This window comes from Grammomys surdaster, unplaced genomic scaffold (genome assembly GCF_004785775.1).
Source record: "Grammomys surdaster isolate TR1022 unplaced genomic scaffold, NIH_TR_1.0 125621, whole genome shotgun sequence".
Taxonomy (NCBI): domain Eukaryota; kingdom Metazoa; phylum Chordata; class Mammalia; order Rodentia; family Muridae; genus Grammomys; species Grammomys surdaster.
Window position 1 is genome coordinate 612,692 of NW_021620462.1, and position 21,800 is coordinate 634,491.

Genomic DNA, 21,800 nt, shown 5'->3' on the forward strand with positions numbered 1-21,800 from the left:
TGGCAGGATGCTATGAGCACATGCAGCACAGGCCAGGGATGCTTCTTAAGGGAGTAAACAAGCAGATCCACTGGAAGGCAGTCTCTTGAGCAAAGGGCAGAAAACCAGAAAACTGCCCAGCCATCACTGTTAAGGAATGAAAGTGATGATTTCACTGGTTTCATTCAGATCACGTGTATAATGAACGCTTTGGGGGAATTCACAGTGCCACAGCTGGGTCAGTCTATAACACAACAAAATTTATTTTTGTTCTAAGCTTTGTGCAGTAGAAGTACCATAATCAACGAGGTCTATCCTAGATGCCATTACTACCATCTGAAAATACTTTGGTTCTAAGAGAACGTCTTGAGCCTTCAGAATTCATGTGAGCACCTACCTGGAACAAGAGAGCAGGCTTGCAGTTGTCTGATGACATGGCTCAGCTCCCCCTGAAGATTGGCTCCACTGGAGTTCTTGAGGGCCTCCAACATATTCTCAGCATCAACTGTTCCATCTCCCTCAGCATCAAACTGGGCAAAGGCCTACAAGGTATGAAGCATATGTATGTATACATATGTATTTTATCCAAAGAACAAATAGATTCAAAATATTAGATATTTATGTTTTATGAGACATATATATGCACAATTTTATAACCTCATTTCTCCTCCAAAGCAAAATTCTTTCACATCTCCAAATAATTTCATAAGAAAATATCCATTGTAAAATTTTTCAATAGTTATAAATTATTGTGGTTTGGATAGAAAATGTTCCCTATAATTTGAACACTTGGTCCATGGCTGGTGGTTTTGTTTTGGAAGGTTATGGAAGCTTTAGGAAATAGATCCTGGCTGGTGAATGTGGCTTGCTGCATACGGCCCTTGAGCCTTTGCAATGTGACCTTACTTTCTGTCAATTTTCTACTTCCGGATTGTAGACGTAACATGACTTTGTGTGTTCACTGTCAGGTGTTCTGGGGCAGGATGGACTACAGTCTTTCTCAGACTGCGTCTAAACAAACCCTTCCTCCTTTAAATCTTTTCTTAAATTTGGTCACAGCAACAAGAGATGTAAAGTATAGAAAATGTCAAACACAAAGTGAAAATCAGAAAGAACTGAGTACAAAAAGTCTGGGCCTTTTCAACAACCCAAACACAAAGTGTTACTTTGGTCTACTGCTTCAGTATTTTTAACCATTGTGGATCTATCTCACCCCTTGCCCACACTAGGCTATTTAGGAAACATGGTCCAGCATGGGATTTAGTTTGAATACTAGTCATCCCTAATAGCTATGTATACATGAGTTGTTTGATCTGAAATATAAGCGAGTTCCTACATTCACTGGCTGCTGCCTGGACAAGGTACACAGGAATAAAGTCCTATACAATTAAAGCAACTAGCAGAACAATGCTCATTTTCTAATATATACACCTCTGCTTTCCTGTCACATTCTACAAGATCATCCTCACAGAACTGTGCTTTCTCCCAGTCTCAGTCCCTGTGTCCTGGTTTCAGTCCTGTTAATGATACATGCACTCACATATCTCCTCACTTCTAGAGTCTTCCAACCTTTCCAAGTAAGCATCACTTCCTCAAAATGTTGGCCCCCTTTCCTTACTCCTCTGCTCCATGATCAGGAAAATAACCCACCAAGGTTCCATGATGGACACAATGCCCATTTCCATTCCATCACAGATGTCTGCACAATACAGTATTCAAAAGAACAGATACAGATTCCCACACTTGTAACCAGAAACTTTAGGCATGAATGTAGGATGAGACAGAGAATTTAGAAATAATGTGCCAAGAAAAAATCCATAGCATATTTTTGCTCTATTCAAGCTGACAAGATTATCCAAAAAGTGAATAGGATCAAAGATTACACTAATCAAAGTACAATGTACAAGAGGAGACATATGTCCCATACCCTGTGGAGAACAGGATTTTGTGCGGTATGTGTGTTGGGAGAACTGTCTAGAGATTACACTCAGGACCTTGCTCATACCAGGCAGTTGCTTTACCACTGCACACATCTGCAGACCACTGAGAGCATCTTAGTTGAGGTTACTGTTGCTGTGATGAAACACTATGGCCAAAACCTCGTTGGGGAGGAAAGGGTTTATCTGGCTTACACTTCCACATCATACTCCATCACTGAAGGAAGTCAAGGCAGGAACTCAAGCAGGGCTGGAACCTGAAGACAGAAGCTGATACAAAGGCCATGGAGGGTGCTGCTTACTAGATAGCTCTGAGCCATTACATGGTTTGCTCAGGTTGCTTTCTTATAGGACCTAGGACAGCCAGCCCAGGAATGGCCCCACCTATAATGGGCTGGACCCTCCCACATCAATCACTAATTAAGAAAATGCCCAAAAGGTTTGCCTACAGCCCAATCATACAAAGGTATTTTTTCTCAATTGAGTATCAAGTTGACATAAAACTAGCCAGCACAACTGACTTCTTGTCAACTTGCTTGACACAGACACATCACTGCTAAGCCACAACCTTTCCTTTCTTGTTCATCTCTAAGATCCCACATTGATATTAATATCACAATATTAAAACATTCTACAAACGTAAAAAGTCTCACAGCCCCCAATTCAAAGTTTTAAAAGTTTAGCCTCTTAAAAATAACTGAAAATCTTTTTAAAACCTAAAAGCAGGGCTGGAGAGATGGCTCAGTGGTTAAGACCACTGACTGCACTTCCAGAGGTCCTGAGTTCAAATCCCAGCAACCACATGGTGGCTCACAACCATCTGTAATGAGATCTGATGCCCTCTTCTGGTGTGTCTGAAGACAGCTACAGTGTATTCATATACAATAAATAAATAAATCTTTAAAAAAAAAACCTAAAAGCAGAGGATGGAGGCCTGGTTTGTGGAATTCCAGAGGGATGGTTAAGAGTCACTGAAAGCCTCTATCAGACCACTGCAGATTTTGAGTTAAGAATTTCTGGACCAGGCAGTGGTGGCTCAGGGCTTTAACTCCAGGACTCCGGATGTGGAGGCAGAGGCAGGTTAGTTGGGGCTGTGATTAACAAGATACCAGCACCACTAAAGTGAAACCTTTGCTCTGCTGGAGTAATGGATACTGGTCAGCCAGAGCTGAGAAATCAGCAGTGATTAAGAGCCTTGTGCTGGCAGCTGAATTTGGTACTGTACGAGGAGTCGGAAGTAACCTGAGCCCTACACTGAAGAATTCTTTGGCACTGGTAGCAACAGGTACTGATATAGCGAAAATCGCATTTAGAAAGCAGTTAGAAATTACCCAATGGCCATTCATCTTTTTTTTTTTTTTTTTTTTTTTGGTTTTTCGAGACAGGGTTTCTCTGTGTAGCCCTGTCTGTCCTGGAACTCACTCTGTAGATCAGGCTGGCCTCGAACTCAGAAATCTGCCTGCCTCTGCCTCCCAAGTGCTGGGATGACATTCATCTTAAAGAACTGTTGACTTTTTTGTTTTTGTTGGTTTGCTTCTAAGTTGAGAGAGTGATAGTAGTATTAAGGGTGGGTTTTTTCCTTCACATTTTTGAGTCCTTATATTTTAGAATTGTACAAGGAGCTGGAGAGATAGCTCAGTGGTTAATAACACCAGTTGTTCTTGCAGAGGACCTGGGTTCTGTTCCCAGCACCCTCATGGTGGTGGCTCACAACTCTAACTCTGGTTCTAGAGGATCTGATGCCCTCTTCTGGCTTCCTCAGGTACTGCATGTATATGGTGTGCATACAGACATGAAGGCAAAACATCCATATACACAAAATAACAAATAAATACATCTTTTTAAAAAGACAATGACAAAAAAAAGAAAAAGAAAAAGAAAAAAAAAGCCGGGCGGTGGTGGCGCATGCCTTTAATCCCAGCACTTGGGAGGCAGAGGCAGGTGGATTTCTGAGTTCGAGGCCAGCCTGGCCTACAGAGTGAGTTCCAGGACAGCCCGGGCTATAAAGAGAAATCCTGTCTCGGGAAAAAAAAAAAAAAGACAATGACACAGATAAAATGTCAAGCTTTGCTTTTAAATAATTTGGACAAGAGAAAATTGGTGGTGTTTAGAACAAATAAAATTTGCCTCAAGTTGGTAATTGATGAAACTGGCTAAGGTATGTGGGAATCAGTCCACTACTGTCTCCATTTTTCTGTTTATAAGTTCCCATTTTTAAAAAGGCATTCTTCCATCTTGGCAGAGACTTAATCCTCCAGAGAGATGTGGAGTATAGACTGGAAAATGGCAGGCAGCTAGACGTGAGAACGCCACACTGCAAGTGGGAGGCTGCTGTCTCCTTGCTAAGTGGTTAAGGACAACCTTCTCCAGAGCTTCCACAATGCTAGCAGCCAGTTTCGTATCCTTCCAGAAAGACAGAAGAATCTTCCCTGGGGAAGCTGACAAGCCTAAGAGAACAGTGACAAAGAATCACTCCATAAAAGTGCCTGGCCAACGTATCTTATAGTCAGGCTCACAGGCCATAACCAGATACACAGAGCAGTCAAGCTGTAAACCACCACACCCCACCACATCCCCTCACAGAGTCTTACTCAGGCTGACCTTGAACCTGTGAACCTGCTTCAGCCTCCTGAATAGCAGCCCAGCTCTAGTCCCTTATTCTTTTATTGTTGTTTTTGTTTTATTTTGAGACAGTGTCTCACACTATGACTAGCTTGAAAACTTGCTATGTAGCTCAAGCTAGTCTTAAACTCATAGTGTCTTCGCTCTGTATCCTGAATATTGGCTCTAGTCCCTTATTCTCTGGTGAGTGGATAGCCTAGAACCACTAGACAGCCAAGAAAAATCTACTATAAAACACAGAAAAGAAAGATTATGTAGGGAGAAGAAAACTTCAAAAGAGTGATTACTTCTTCACAGAGATGCTTAAAGGTATTTCAGCCTTAGCTTTACTAAGGTGTATATCTCATTTCCCAAAAAATTCAACCCTCTAAAATGAACAGTTCAGTGTGGGTGTCAATATAATCAGAGTTGTGAAACCACCACCTAGTAATAAAAAGAAAATATTGCAACTTTCAACCTATAACAGGGAACTATTGCTAAAAGCAGGAGATTACAATCCTGCACTCAGAAGGTTAGAGCAGGAGGCTCTGGAGCGCAAGCTCAACCCCCAAGTTATATGCTGAGTTTCAGCCTGTCCTGAGACTCTTACCTACACATGTAATCTCAGCCCTTGGGATACTGAAGCAGAACTGCTATGGGTTTGAGGCCAGGCTGGGGCTAAACATCAAGTACCAGGCCACTCAGCGGTATACTATACGTCAAGACCCTGTCTCAAAAAACTAAGAAAAGAGACCCTCATTAGAAAGGTTGAAAGGCAAAGTTTACTGCAGGGACCAGAAAGTAGAGCAAAAAGAGAAATGATAGAAACTAGGAGTGAAAAAGGAAACCAAGCGGACTGACTTAGAAGGTCAACCTCCAAACAACCAAGTTCCAGAGAGATGCAATGGACACAGAATGTAGCAGGGGAAATCACAACTGTGTATAAATTTTGGACATTCAAAGGCAGAATGACCTACATAATGACCAGCAGAACAACGTAAGGACAATTCCTAACAGCAGCCAGGTACCATGGCACAAAGTAAAATCCCATCACTCGAGAGGCAGATGATTCCAAGTTCAGCTAGCCTGTACTATAAAGTAAAACTGTCTCCAAAAAGAGAAGAAATTTCCTAATAGTGAGGGAATCAGAAGTTCTTATTTCTAGGAGGAAGAAACAGTTTCCTGGTAAAAGGTGAAGAATCAGAATATGAACAATCTGTGGAAGGCAGTGGGAAAGGTACCTCTGGCATCTTTTGGAGGGGTCTTTCTAACCCAGAAGTCAACACTCAGACACAATACTGAGAGTAGAATAAATACATTCTTATACATACACAGCTCAAAAAAGAAAACATAAAATGTTCCCTTTTCAGAAGGCGCCACAGGATGTGGAGTCTGAGGCACCAGCATAGCAGTTTGGAAGAAAACAAACCCATCTTACAGCAGATCAGTAGACTCAGGAAGACTGTTCCTTTAAGAATACAAAGTGAGCAGGGAATGGAGGCAGAAGAGTTCAAAGCCAGCCAGAGTTACATGAGTTACATGGTAAGATTCTGTCTAAAAATAATTAACTAATTGAAAGACATCAGGAAAGCTGGGGCTGGAGACATGACTCAGTAGTTAAGAGCACTTGTTGCTCTTCCAGAGGCCCTCAGTTTGGTTCCCATTATGCACCTGAGTAGCCCCAAATCATTAGTAACTTCAGGTCCAGGGGACCCAACACCCTCTTCTAGCCTGTGAGGGCTGCTTCACACATATAATATATATTCACAAAAAATGCACATAAATAATTTTTTTAAAATTTAAGAAGGTAGACTAGGTATGGTAAAAAATGCTTTTAGTCCCAGCACTTGGGAAACAGTAAGTTTGAGGCCAGCCTGGATGGAATACACAATAAGTTTCTGGCCAGTCAAAGCTGCACAGTAAGACCTTGTTTTAAAAATAAAAGAAGCTGTTGATAGAATATCCGTGTGTCAGAATATGTTGGCCATTTTCGTTTGATGACATTTAGACAAATTACAGAGAATCTGTAGCTTAACTAATGATAAAAGGCCTTAAAAATAAAGACAATAAAAGTACCAGGAGCTGCATCTGGGGCACAGTGACAGTCCTTTTGTAGAAGGTTGAAGGTCTGATATGGAAAGCCAGGGCTTGATCCCTCATACAGCAAGTCTTTTTTAAACTACCAATTCAATTGTTAATTCCAGAGAAACTAAAAAGATTTCTCAGTAAGGAGAGTTAGTGAGATACTATAGAAATCAGCTACAGGAAAAACAACTTACCTAATCTTTGTTATGAAAATATCAAATAGTGATTTAAACAAACCTAGTACCATCCTAAGAGAATAGCAGGTGTGGGGGTGTGGTCAGGAAGAGAAAAGGCTCATCTCTCATTTGTGATGGGTAAAACCATTACTGAAAACCTCAAAGAAGTAGGCCTGGAGAGATGCTTCATTGGTTAGGGGCACTGCCAGCTCTTCTAGAGGATCCAGGTTTGATTGCCAGGCCCCAGATACTGATTCATAACTATCTCGAACCCCAGTTCCAGGTGTTCCAATCCTTCCTCTGACCTTCTTGGGCCCCTGTACATACATAGTGCACAGACACACACTCACACATATAATATGCATAAAGTAAATATTTTTAAAAATTCCAAAGAACTGATATAAGCTTGTTACTTGGTTGATGATACTATGATGAATACCCAAGAAATAGCCAAATTGCTGAATAGCAACTGTTTGGGGGAAGTAGACCTGTTTTAGGGAAGCAGAACAGGACCACTGTTTTTAAGTCTGGTAGACTCTACACTCTGCACATGTACAACTAATAAAAATTGCCGTTTCAAATTTTTTTGTTTTGAGGAAGGGTCTCACTACATAGGTTTGGCTGGCCTTGAACTCACTATGTCGATCATACTGGCTTCTGCCTCCTGAACACTGGGATGAAAGGTGTGTGCCATCACTCCCAACTAAAAGATAAAAAGTCAAAGTACCTACTTCAAGCATGGAATGGATAAGTAACTTTTGAGTTGTTAAGAAAATATATTATGTGTATGTATAGTATGTTCAGATGTGCATGTGCCAAGTCCCATGTGGAGGTCACAGGACAGTTTAAGGAGTTGGCTTTCTCTTACCACAGGTCTTTGGCTCAGACTCAGGTTGTCAGGCTTTAGCAGCAAGCACTTCTACCCACCGACCTTCTTTCTAGCACTCCAAACCCCTGACCTCCAAAACCTTTTTTTCTTTTTTGAGGCAGTCACACTATGTAGCCCTGGCTAGCCTGGAACTCTCTGTGTAGAGCAGGCTGGCTTCATATTCAGAGATTCATAGCTGAATGCTGGGATTAAAGGCCTGCACAACTACAGCCAGTTTTGCAGACTCCTTTTAAAAAGCAATGTAATATTTCCTCTCCTTTGGGTAATATTTTATACACAAACTGGAGACATCAACCATTGATTGAACAATTGGATAAATTTGAATATAGATTGGGTTTGTGATTAAACAGACATGGAAAGCTGAAGATTAATAACTTAAAAAAAAGCCGGGCGGTGGTGGTGCAGGCCTTTAATCCCAGCACTTGGGAGGCAGAAGCAGGTGGATTTCTGAGTTCAAGAGTTCGAGGCTAGCCTGGTCTACAGAGTGAGTTCCAGGACAGCCAGGGCTACACAGAGAAACCCTGTCTCGAAAAAACAACAACAACAAAAAAAACAATAACTAAAAAAAAAACTAAGTAGGCTGGAGAGATGGCTCAGGAGATGAAGATGCTTGCTACCAATTCTGAGGAGCTGAGCTCAGTCTCTGGGTCCCATATTGTAGAAGGAAAGAACCAATTCTTTCTTTTTTTGGTTTGGTTTTTCAAGACAGGGTTTCTCTGTGTAGCCCTGGCTGTCCTGGAACTCACTCTGTAGACCAGGCTAGCCTCGAACTCTCAAACTCAGAAATCCGCCTGCCTCTGCCTCCCAAGTGCTGGGATTAAAGGCGTGTGCCACCACCGCCCGGCTGAAAGAACCAATTCAAACAAGATGTCTTTTCATCTCCAAATGAACACCCTGGTACACATGTACCTCCCACATGCACACATAAAAAAATGAAATAAAAATGTAATTTAAATAAAGTAGATTACAAAAAAATATTGTTTGAAGAAAAGGTATCTGTGTACTTTCCATATCAGTAAACAAATATGGATGTGCTTAAAAGACCAGAAAAAAAATTATATGTTAATAGTAGTAATAGATTTTATAGTTTCCTAATTTCACTTATCTACACTTCCAGTCTTGTGTAATCTACATACAGTGCCTATGCAAAAATAAAGGAGAATATTTAAAACCTGGGAAACTTTGAGGGTTGGAGGTATAACTCATTTTGTCAGTAATTGTCTTGCTCGCTTGAGGCCCTGCATTCCACTGGTAGCTCCACAAAGACTCAAAGCATATTCCAAATATAAAAAGCGGACATGGGAGTGAGGAGGGAGGTGGCACAGAACCCCGAGTGTCAAGGTGAGATAACTACAGGTCTACATAATAGCTACTTTCTAACTTGATTTTTTTCCTTTTCCTTTCCTTTTTTTTTTCCTTCTGGTCTTTTGAGACAGGTGTGTGTGTGTGTGTGTGTGCAGCCCTGACTGTCCTGGAACTTGCTCTATAGATCAGGCTGACCTCGAACTCACAGAGATCCGCCTCCTGGGTGCTGGGATTAAAGGTGTGTGCCATCAGCAGCAGGCCGCTTTCTATCTCTCTGATATTACTGCATTCTAAGAAAATGATACTCGTTGAGTCCAAGGTCCATGGTTATTACAGCAATAACACATTCATTGGAAATGATAAATAGGTTGGGAAAGTAATGGTTGAGAACTTACTAAAATCAAGGCTTTGTGAAAGTATTTTATGTGTATATTATTAATTCTCACAACAGTAATGGTACTCTTATCATTACTCATTCTAGAGCCCTACAGAGAGGCCAGGAAACATGTCCAAGGTCACTCAGCAACAAATGAATCAACTCCATTCTCCTTCCTTTCATCAGGAAAGCCCTGGGGTTCCTTGCAGTCTGGGGGCCAGATGCTTATATGTCTCTCAGCTCCACCCCTGTCCTCCATCCATGTCCTGCTGCCCAGGCTAAGCCTATCAGCCTTGCAAGTTAGCCTCACACTCTAAACCCTGAAGTCGTAGCCAAGTCCCATTCCCACTAACCCTTACACTTCAGGTGTTGCCGGCACCTACTGCTGCACAACCACCACTTCACATATAATTCCTACCACACATCAACAGGAAAAGTGCCACCCAAGCAAAACTAGAAATAGTGACACTTGTTATTTTTAGCAATTCTGTTCATCTGTCAATGGCTAATGAATACAGTAAAAAATTTATGCAAAACATAAAGCATTTGGGCTGAGAAAAAAATCACAACAGCTTTGTTAACAGCATCTTCAAATTAATACTTAATTTCCTAACACCCCGAAGTTGTTCTTTAAAAAAATGTTCACATTTCTTAGTACCCGCCATGCTTTATAGGACCGCATCATCTAATCGTGCACACACTCATTTAGTGCTGAATCATAAACAGCCATTATACACATACCTGACTCTGTGCTTGGACTGTGGGTATAAAGACGAACAGGCTAGGACTTGACCTCCAAACTCCTCATAGCCTAAAAGACGTCTATAAACTAACAACAGCAATGTCATAGATGTGATCATTACACCAAGAAAAGTAACAGCATTAACTACCGTAACAGCTCATATATACAGAGCCTTTGCTACACACCAGGAAGAGTTCTGAGCACTTCACACCGACCCGTTCAACTTGCCACAGTAACCCTACAGGCTAGGCTATCTTTTCAGTGGTGAGGAACAAAGACAGTATTTTGTTCAAGTCCACATAGTTATATTGGTAAATAAGGGCTGAGATTTGAATTCTAGTCTGTAATTCTGGACCCCCTCACTACCAACCACTATACCATGAGCCAACCAACACTGCAGAGATCAGAAACCCAGGAGGGGACTGGGCATTATTAAAGGGAAAGAAAGTAACTCTCGTATGATTTCTAATGGGTAACTGGGGAGGTTGAAAAGCCTATAAATATGTGCAGGCTATCCCAGATAGAAATACATGCAGGCTGTTCCAGAGACAAAATGTGGGTACAGAAAGAGTGAACGGTAGATTGTATGGCAATTTACCTGGTATGATTGGGAAGGAAACAGGGCAGGAAATGAAGAGATGGACAAAGTTCAGAATAAAGAAATGGGAGAGCTGCTGAGAAGCTGAAGTATTGTAATAAGGGCACATGAGGCCACTGCAGAGTTATTAAGGGCACAGAGGGCTGGCCATCCTAGGTCCACAGGAGCTTTCATATTGAATACAAAGTTTTTAATGTATGTGCCTTGGGGCTGTAGTTCAGTGGGAGAGCACTTGCCTTATATTAGGTCTGAGGTTCAATCCCCAGTATGGGGAAGAGGAGGCATGTGACACATGACATCAGAGCCTTCTCTAGGATCTCTGAGGATATCTCTTTTCTATAGTGTCCTCTGAGTCATTCTCTTTTCTATGGTGAATAGAAATTTCCTGGCATAAGCTACCCCTTATTGTTATTATTATTATGAGGAGACCATTCAGAAAACACCTGCTCTTTTTGTCTCCCTGGAGATCAGAGAGTACAGGGATCAGGTCTTCTAAGTCCTGTGTACCCTTCCATTCAGCCAGTTCTCTATTTGGGAAGGCCTTAATCTCATTCCCATTCTGGTTGTCCCTTTTGGTATCCCTGTAGATTGCCAGTAAAACTCGTAGTAGTGTGTATCAAGTTTTATTTGCCAATCCACCAAACAGAAACATTTAATTATTTAATTATTCTAAGAGACTAGGGATACATATATTTGACTAGGGATAAGAGACTAGGGATACATACATATATAGAAATTTCATGAAATAATATAATGTCTTCTTTCATCAGATAGATGTATTATGAGATTTCTCTATTCCATTATATTCTGTTTCTCTTTTAAACAATCAGATTATACTCTAAGTAAATTTCTAATATACTGAAGGGACAGTTATCTTGCACAAACATTGCCTTGGAAAGAAGTTCCCAAAACTCAATATTCTAGTCCATATTCCAAAATATGGCAAGTCCTATCTGCTGCATCCTTGCAAGGCCACAGGAATGGACCTGACTGGGGGTGGTGAGGGAATTTAAAAGACACAGACACCCAGAGGCACGTACCTCTGCGCCCTCTCCCCACTCCCTACCCCCGCCCCAGGATCTGGTGGACTGAGCTCTCTGATGTCTCCATCAGACATGCTCCACTGCAGCATCCGAAAAGCTCAATGAAATTATTGTACACAGCTGAACAAGGAGATAGGGTATAGATAAATAAAAAGGCAGGGCTTATGGTATAGCGCTGGATCAAGAAGACAGGTTTAGGTCATCTCAGTAGAAGCAATCTTTGTAGGGGAACAGTCTTCAGGCCTTTAACACTGGGGAGAGGGGCAGCTGTGATGCAAATTTTCTACACATACTCTCTCAGCATCCACACATAGGTCAGAGGAGGGCTTTGTCATCCCTCTGAGCCTTACAGGGGTCGGGGAGACTTAGCCATTTTCCCATGTTTCTGGGGCTGAGATCCTCGGCATGACTGCCTATGTTAACAGCATACATTCACCCAGGACTTGACTAATTCAGGGATTCTTACATCTACCCTTTGCATCTCTAAAAAATAAATGGGACCAAAACTCATCTCCACAAAGATGGCAACCTGATATGCCATACCTTCTCTTCCTGACTCAAGCCTGTTTGTTTTGAGCCCACTGTCTCATTATATAGCCCTTGCTGGCCTGAAACTATATTATATAGACCAAGCTGACCTTTGACTTATAGAGATCCACCTGCCTCTACCTCTGAAGTGCTAAGATTAAAGGTGTACATTATTATCCTTGGAAAGCCTCTTGAATTGTCTTTTTATGATTTATTTTACGTGCATGAGGGTTTTGCTTGCACGTAAGTGCACTGTGTGTGTCTAGTGCCTGAGAAGGCCAGAAGAGCGTACTAGGTTCCCTGGAACGAGAGTTATGCATAGTAGTGTACTGCCATGTATTCTGGGAACTGAATCCAGGTTCTCTGCAAGAGCAGCAAATGCTCTTAAACTCTAAGTAATCTCTCCAGCCCTGAATTATTAGTTTTTCTTCTGAGAATTAAACCCATGGGTCTCATGCAGGTATGGCAAGTACTTTACCAATTAAACTATCTCCCTAGTCCCCTGAGGTCTCTTTTTTAACATTCCTACTATGTGCTTGCATCCACAAGGTAACCATTCACAGTATACAAGGGCAGGACACAATGATGGCTTCATGTAGGAGACAAGAAGTAGAATCAAGAGATTATAAGTACAGCAGGACCAAAGCCATGTGTGGTGGCACATGCCTATAATCCCTACACTCTGAAGGCTGAGTCAGTACGATTCTAAATTCAAGGCTAGCTAGGCTACATAGTAAGACCCTGTCTCAAGCAAACAAACAAAACAATAACAACAAAAAGTATAACAGAACCAGACTAAGAAGGGAAACCTGGGCTGGGTGGTGGCGGCGCACGCCTTTAATCCCAGTACTTGGGAGGCAGAGACAGGCGGATTTCTGAGTTTGAGGCCAGCCTGGTCTACAGAGTGAGTTCCAGGACAGCCAGGGCTACACAGAGAAACCCTGTCTCGAAAAACCAAAAAAAAAAAAAAAAAAGAAGGGAAACCTGATTTGAGTGTTTAACCTTATCCATTCCTGTTTAAATTCCTTAACTGCTACTGCGATCAAGACACATTGCAAGGGCTGGAGAGATGGCTCAGGGGTTAAGAGCACTGACTGCTCTTCTAGAGGTCCCGAGTTCAATTCCTAGCAACTACATGGTGGCTCACAACCATCTGCAATAGGGTCTGATGCCCTCTTCTGGTGTGTCTGAAGAGAGCAATGGTGAATAAATAATTAAAAAAAAAGACACATTGCAAAAAAAAAAAACAAACAAAAACAACAACAAACAACAACAACAAAAAAGACACATTGTAAGGCCAGAGGTACAGTGCTTGCCTAGCATGTCCTTAGTTTAACCTCCAGTACTGCAAACCAAACCAAACCGAACAACAATAAATACTACACCATAAAAACTGATGTTGAAATAATCAGAGACCAGAGCTGTGGGCTTAGACCAGCAGACAGCACTGCACTAGCTTAAATATGAAGGCTGCATCCTGTCTAACAGACAAAAGGCACACGAGAATCTGAGCTGACTCAGTGCAACCTCTTTTTTCTTCCATGTCATCCTCTACAGATAACCTCTGTAGGGCATTTAAAAGTCTGGATCAAGTCTCGGGTCTGCCAATGGTTGACTGGGCAGGTTAGCTACCCCTTAAAGGACTCAGTTTGCGCATCTGTAGACAGTCTCACATTTCTTGCTATTGCACAGCTGCTGGAGAAAACACCCACATGAAACATAACATAACCCATTACCTCCCTGAGCATCTAGCACTTCAGGTACTCTTCTTCCAGGCACTTTACAGGAACCAACTCAATGCCCACACCAATCACATGAGGCAGATAGCATTATTCTGTTTCTTTAACCAGTGAGGAAGTTGAGTCACAGAATGGTCAAGTGAGGTGATAAAGATCACCTGGCAAGATACCAGGCATGGTGGCATACATCTTTAATCCCAGTACTTGGGAAGCAGAAGGCAGATCTCATAAAGATAGAGGCTGGAGTGGTCAATCTACTGCATTTCAGGCTAGCCAAAGCTACACAGAGGGCCTATCTCACTAGTTCAATTAACTAAAACAAAATAAAAACCACCTGTCTTGAGAACAATGACCACTGGCTTTGCCTAGAAGCAGGAAGGCTCCAAGCTCAGTTCCTGCTCAGCCTAAAGTAGAGTAGTAGAATGTGCTGTGCTAGCTCGTAAAGCACAGACTTGTTACACCATTAACAGACTGAACAGAGTGAGACTGTAAGAGTAAGCTCATGCTCCCCTCTCGGTGCCCATGTGTCAAAGCTCTCCTGACTCAATGTATTTGCACATGCTGTGCCATAACTGGAATATCTTTCTTCCTCTGCCAGGCAAATTCCTTTCACCGCTCATGTCTTGGGTTTGGTGAAGCATTCTCAAATTTCATACTACTCTTAAGTGCTGCTCTGTGGACTTGAAAGTGGACAGGGCATGAAGCAGAGCAAACAGCCATCTGAATCCTGCCTCTGGAAGGCTTGGAGCTAACCAGACAATGGTGCCAAGACAGGGAACCTGGAATAGCTGGGCTAGCACAGGACAAAGCAGCTGTCTCAGCCATCTAGGAGCATAGTACCTTCCTAATGCTGCAACCCTTTAATACAGTTCACGTTGTGGTGATTCCCAACCAGAACATTTTTTTTGTTGCTATTTCACAACTGTAATTTTGCTATTATGAATCATAATGTAAATATTTTTGGAGACAGAAGTTTGCCAAAGAGGTTGTAACCCACAGGTTGAGAACCGCTGGCTTAGGCAGTGGGGAAAGAAAGTCAGGAAGGGAGACAGGCTGGCCTGTGGCCTCCAACCTGTTCAGAAGAGTATAAATCTGGTTCCTGGGCAGTAGGGAACTGAGGAAGCTGAACAGGGGGTTAGAATGTTTGTAGTTGGCTACTACTTTATGGTGCATATACACATACAGTGTAAGGGTAGATAAGTGTATGTGTGTGATTCCTCCCACACAGTTCTTAGGCTCAAAGAGTTCTAGGACAGTCAACCAATGCTCTGGCATGATAATACCAAAGTGCGCATTACACTTTTTCTCCAGACTCTTCCTAAACCCAACAGTGACTGTCTTCAGTTTTCACATATTTAACTGCTTCTTTCAATACCAAGGAATAGCTGGTTAATGAAAGGCCACAGGCTGAGTATGAAACACAAAGTTGTTGTGTGAAGACTATCTTTTTTTTTTTTTAAGATTTATTTTATTTATATGAGTACACTTGTCACTCTCTTCAGACACACCAGAAGAGGGCATCGGATCTCATTACAGATGGTTGTGAACCACCATGTGGTTGCTGGGAATTGAACTTAGGACCTCTGGAAGAGTAGCTAGTGAGTGTTCTTATCCACTGAACCATCTCTCCAGCCCATGAAGACTGTCTTACTCAGCTTGTTCAAGCACACCAGGGCTACAGGTGAAAGTTACCAGGCAATCGTTTTGTGCCAGAGCCATGACCAGAGATGAATCAAAACAACCCTTCCAAAGCCAGGCATGGTAACTAGGACTAAAGATAGCAGAACTGCTTTGAGTTTGACCTAGGCTTCAGACTGTCTCAAAAACAAGGAAGCACAGCCAGACTGGCCCTTCACTCAGTTTCACAACGTGACAAAATAATAAAAATGAGATCTAGTCATCTTAAATTCTCACCTCAAAGTCATCTGTTACACGTGGTGGTACAAGACTTTGACTCTAGCCCTTGGGGAAGCAGGCAAATGAATTTCTAAGAATTTAAGGCCAGCCTGGTCTACATAGAGAGTTCTAGGCTACTCAGGGCTACATAATAAGATCCTGTTTTAAAACCAACCAATCAAACAAACAAGTCATCTGCTATCTGCATCCTATACTGAGCACTTTGTCCTGCCCTAAAAGGTACATGACTTTCTAAAAGTGTGCTTATGTTAAGAGCAAAAACTTCTAATCTCTGATGTCAAATAAGAATTTCATATCTCTCTCTTTCCCTCCCTCCCTCCCCCTCTCTTTTCTTCACAGGCATCTATTAGATACTTCTTCTTTCAAACAAATCCAAGAGGTTTGTTTTTGCCTGAACTACACCCAGTACGAGAACAGGTGTGTTGTGTCATTAAGTGATAATCTAGAAGACTTTGGTCCATGGGCCAGCTCTAAGTACATCTTTATGGCATCACCTAAAAGCACTAAGGCCACTGGAATGAAGTAAGACAGGTGGGTTGGCATGATCAGCAATGCAGATTTGAGGCCAAGGAATAAATGAGATGAACTTGGAGAGTGCTGTATTATAAGGATGAACCATGCACAGCTATGATAACCTGTGCTGGTAAAAGGAAATGAAGGAAAATAGCTTGTCATCTTAATTGCTACAACAAAGATATTTTATTATTTTATAAATCTTTTAAACATATTAACTGTCTAATACATTTCCAAAACATCGATCTAAAACATAGAATTAAATACCTAAGTATACACAAATATATACTTCAAGTATAAAAACCAAGGTTGTTTTGAAAACACAGAATCAAACACATGGCTAATATTAACTTTCTCTAATATAATTATGCCTCACTTATAGACGGGATAAAAAGGATACCATGAAACTATCACCACCATTTTTAAACTTTGGCTCCAATCTCACTTTGTGTTAGAACTGCTCTCTTCAATTAACCAGGGAAAGGGGTCGCCAGATCTTGGTTATCAACCCAAATTACAACTCCTCCCTCTCAAATCTGAAAATGGAATATAGACTTCAAGAAAAAGGCTTTTTTAATCCTCCTGGAATTACAACTGCCTTTCCTCCTGTAGAATAATAGGAAACTTAAGGACTTTATTACTTATCCTTGAAACTAAAAATCAACAAGAACCAGATCCTTATGGGGAAAAGGGCAATGAAATGATTCTGAATGAGAAGACCCACATTTGAGAGTTAGTGCTGAAATTCATTTTTGATACTCCCCCTTTTTGAGACAGGAGGATCTGAATTGGAGGGCGACTTGGCTATGACATCTGTCACCCTATTGATGGCTGGGGTTGACTCAGATGAACTGGCTGGCCTTATGTGTGTCCCTCTTGAAGCTGTGCACTTGTTCAAAAGGACCAATTTCTCAAATAGAGGACTGTTTTTCAAGTAAGGGTATAGGAGTGGCTGAAAACTCATGCTAGAATCTCCAAACAAGTTCTCAAGGTAACCCAGGCTGGCCTCAAACTCATAGTAATCTATCTGTTTCAGCTCTCCAAGTACAGGTCTGAACCACCATGGCCAGCTCCAAAATGAATTTATCTTATGTGAATCACTGAGTCTTGCAGAGTTCTTGGTTTGGTCCTTGCTTTCCAACTCAGTTTGTGGCTGTTGTCATCCATCTGCCTCATAGCCTCACAGAGATGGCTGGTCAGTCATCAGATACCATGCATTTGAACATGTTATTAAGAGGGAGAAAAGATAATGGTAGGATTATGAAGCTGACTTTCTTTCTTCTTCTTCTTCTTTTTTTTTTTTTTTTTTTTTTGTGTGTGTGTGTGTGTGTGTGTTTGGTTTTTCGAGACCAAAACTGACTTTCAAGCAAACTCTTTGGAAGCTCAGAGCACACATACTCTTAGAAGCCTGTGACACAGCTCTAGATTCTTACAGGGATTTTTACACAAACAAGATAGCAATATCCAATATCTTATAAATCATAATTTCTTGGTGTTGGGCTGAGAATTCCTTAATGTTAATCTCTGTCATATATGTGACATGATTATAACTTTCTTAAGAGGACATAACCAGTCCCATGTGGTAAGATACACCTTTGATCCCAGCACTTGAGAGGCAGAGGTAATTAGATCTTTGTGAATTCAAGGTCAGCCAGGTCTACATATCAAGTTCCAGAACAGCCAGGACTACAGAGAGACCCTTTCTCAAAAAAAAGAAACAAAAACAATAGCAAAACTCCAATTTCCAAACACCTTGCTAGGTCACTGGATTCAAATCCTTGGCTGCTTTCCTTCAGCCTCATCTGGTCTCCCACATTTATAACCTAGTCAAACTAGTCTCACATTTGCTCTTCTCCTCAGTAATTAAACCTCAAATTTAGCTAAATATAAGGCCAAGGAATGAAGATCTTTCCCAGATTTTCTTATAGTGAAGTGTAGCCACTGGACTAAGTTTGAGCCTGTGGGAGCTAAGCTCTACCTAAGAGAATGGAAAGGTCATGTCCTTCCTTTCCTCTTTCCTACTTGTTGGAAAGTGGAAAGTGATGGAAGGAATGAACTGAGTCACCACATGAAAAGTGCCTGTTAAGTGTACAGCACAACATGGATACAGCCAGGTCCCTAGTAATTTTGAAATACCACACCGGCCTTGACTGCCTACCTGGATCTTTAAATAAGAAAGCAGTTTCCTAGCTGGTTGTAGTGGTGCACACCAGTAGTCTCAACATTCAAGAAATTGAAGCAGGAGGATCACAATGAGTTCAAAGCCACCTTGGCTTACACAGTGAGTTCTAGAGACCAGTGGTGGCTACAATGAGACCTTGACTCAAAACCAAAGCAAAACAAATATTTTTGCTTAATCTACCAATATAGAGAGCTGGAGGGATGGCTCAGCACTGAAGAGCACTGCTTCTTCCAGAGGAAGTAGGTTCAATTCCCGACATCCACAAGGCAGCTCAGAACCCTACATAGCTCTAGTTCCAGATTATCTGACATCACCTTCTGGCTCCACAGGCATCAGGCATGCACTGGTGCACACACATACACACAGGCACAACACCTATACACATAAAATAATATGAAAATAATAATTTAAACCACTGGTATACTAGGTTTTGTCTCTTTGGGTTTTAAAAAATAATTGTTATTTATGTGTGTGTAATGTATTCTTATGTGGAGGTGTAGCTGGAGGCCAGAAGTAGGAGTTGGATCCTCTGGAGCTGAAGTTATAGGCAGCGAGTGTTAGGAGCTGAAGTCAGTCCTCTGAAAGAGCATTGGGGATTTTTTTTCCTAACCCAACAGACCACACAACATTACTAGATTCTTCATCTAGGAGTCATTGAGAATGTAATTCCTCTCTGGCTGAAAGCGCTGCTCACTCCTCCTGGGTGTTTTCTTCTTGCAATTTCAAATCTCCACTGAAATGCTGTTGGAAACCCCTTACTTGAGACGTTAGATGAGGTTAAATAAACTCCCTATATTCTTTATGCTTTCTCTTGGGTAACAGTCACCACACCTTTAACTGTTAAATTAGTATCTAACTGTTCTACTATACTATACACGCTACAGAAGCTCCTATCTGCTTGTTGAACTGTCATCTGGAGGGCTGGTGTTCAGTTCGTGAACAATGTCACAACTCTTGAGGGGTTTTTCTAGAGTAGCTCAGTGGATTTCTTGGCCTTCTATTACATGACCTCTATAAACTCCATGGATAATTCTGTTCCTGTCAGGCACTCTCACAGTGTAAAAGCTGTCTGTCTTCATTTGCCTTTAAACAAATCTGAGAAGCATCACCTTCTTGATCAAATCTGCATGGTTCTTTCTACCAAGGTTTCATATTCTCATAAAGAATGTGGGTACTAGAGTGAAAGTATTATGAATATTCTAGGATTTTTTTTTTTGAGTCAGGGACTTGCCTGTCTCAATCTTTCAAGAATCATGTATGTGTGCTTCCCACGAACATCTTGGGAATTTTATTCTAATAAGGACCTTGCACTAAGAGTGTGTGGTATATAATGTGAAAGCATATGTTTTATACCTTTGAAACAATCCTTCTCAAAGTGAGTGTAACCCAGGCTGTACCCAAACTATGTAGCCAAAGATGGCCTTGAATTGATCCTCCTGCTATTGCCTTTCAAATTCTGGTATTGAAGTCTTGTATCACCATATCTTTGAGAATTAGAATGTATTAAAGACAGTTTTTAGAAGGAAACTTACAAAATATATTATGTAGGTATTTTTATCATTTGCAGGCAACATTCTCAAAATATTTCAAGAGCCTCTGATTTAGAGGAAACAGAACTTTTAAATGATGCTACAAGTGACTGTTGGTTTCTTGCTTTACACACTAACCATTCAATGACTGACAATTTTACATGGCTTACTCATTAAGCACCTTTTGTCCTAACATTGTGGAATTATTAAGACTTCAGGGATCAGGGTAATGAGGACCTTCTTGGGGGAGGGGGCTGGTAATCAAGAACTTTGTGAGATACTCTCAATTTTACCAATGAAATGATTTATAGGGTAACTATGGGTAAGTTTTTTCCAAACCATTCAGTACAGATATGAGGAGAAATTTCCCAAGTACAAGAAATCTAATGCTTCCCTACCAACTTCAGGTCTGATAATGGTTTAAATTAGTCTGGAACAAGTTCTTCAATGATCTAAAATCAAGTGTTTACTCGTAAAAAAAAAATCAGTCATACAAACGAACGAACTAGTATTTTATAATCAGAAATGGCTTGTAGAATAAGTCTTTTCAGTGTAATGTTACCCTCCTTCTACATTAGACTCAGATGGTTCTCTACAAGATTCCTGCACAGGCCAGTAAAACAGAATGGTTTTCATGGCCACTCCCTTGATCTTTGCACATCCTTTCTCGTAATTGTCTCACCCTGATAAGGTCCAGCAAGCAACTAAGCCTATCAACTGCACAAATGTCTACCTACTACATGTACAGATTTGTTCCTCTCCTTGGAGCAAAGATAACGTAGCCTGGACTTTCCACACCTCTAGTAAAGGGTAGAGATGTAGCAAAATTCCGGACTGATGCACTCCGAATGGGTTCGGGCAACCCGGTACTTCCATTCTAAGAACCTGAGGACCCTATGGCTTCCTGGCTGGCCTGCGCAAAGCAACCGCCCACCTCTTCAGGATCTTATCCGCGACCACCCTGCTCCCGCCCCGCAGTCGTCAGCCAGCCCTGACCTCCTCGAACTGCTCGCCCGAACATCCAGCGCCTCGAGCCTCCAGCAACTCCCGGAACTGCTCCAGGGTGACGGACTCTTCACCGCGGCCCAGCCGCTCTTCCAGCCAGCGCAACAGCGCGCCGTGGTGCCTCGACACCAGAGATTCGCAGGGAGGTGCCGGCCGCAACGCAGCCGCTGCCTCTCGCAGCCGAGCGGGTTCCAGGAGTGCAGCGGCGGAAGGCAGCACCGCGGCCGCAGGGCCGGGGCCGGGGGTCGTGCCAGAGTCGGCAGCCCAGTCCTGATGTGGGCTCCAGCCCTCACCCCCGGCGGCCGCCGCTTCGTCTTCGCTGCTGTTACTCGGAGCGTTCCCCATGGGGTCTCCGTCTTGGGTGCTCGGAGGTTTCGTCGCCGCCGCCTCCCAGCCACGACCTGTCAACCTCCGACAGCTCCTGGCGGGCGGGGACGGGGTGGAGACCACAGCGGCGGAAGCGACTTCCGGCTTCCTGGCCGTCGAGCGAGGCCTGATGTCGCAACGGAGCCGTCAAGCGGATTCTATTTGCTCACGACAGCTAGATGAGGCCCAAGAACACGCCTGTTTACGTGTAAATCCACATCTAGCCTCCTTTGCCGCCATCTTTGTTGAGGGCGGATAAGTTGTAAACCTGGGCGGTTTTTGCCTATTGT

The 21,800-nt window shown here is 42.2% G+C and overlaps 1 protein-coding gene across 1 annotated transcript in view; it reads right to left on the bottom strand.

Annotated features, from left to right (window-relative positions):
- Zzef1 (zinc finger ZZ-type and EF-hand domain containing 1) overlaps positions 1-21,489 on the bottom strand; it is a 122,209-nt gene extending 100,720 nt beyond the window's left edge. The window contains exons 1-2 of the mRNA XM_028787246.1: positions 21,136-21,489; positions 377-521 (exon numbers count right to left, since the gene is read on the bottom strand). Of these exons, the coding sequence (XP_028643079.1) occupies positions 377-521; positions 21,136-21,489 (499 nt within the window). The remainder of the gene's footprint in view (positions 1-376; positions 522-21,135) is intronic.
- Positions 21,490-21,800: the final 311 nt, after the last annotated feature.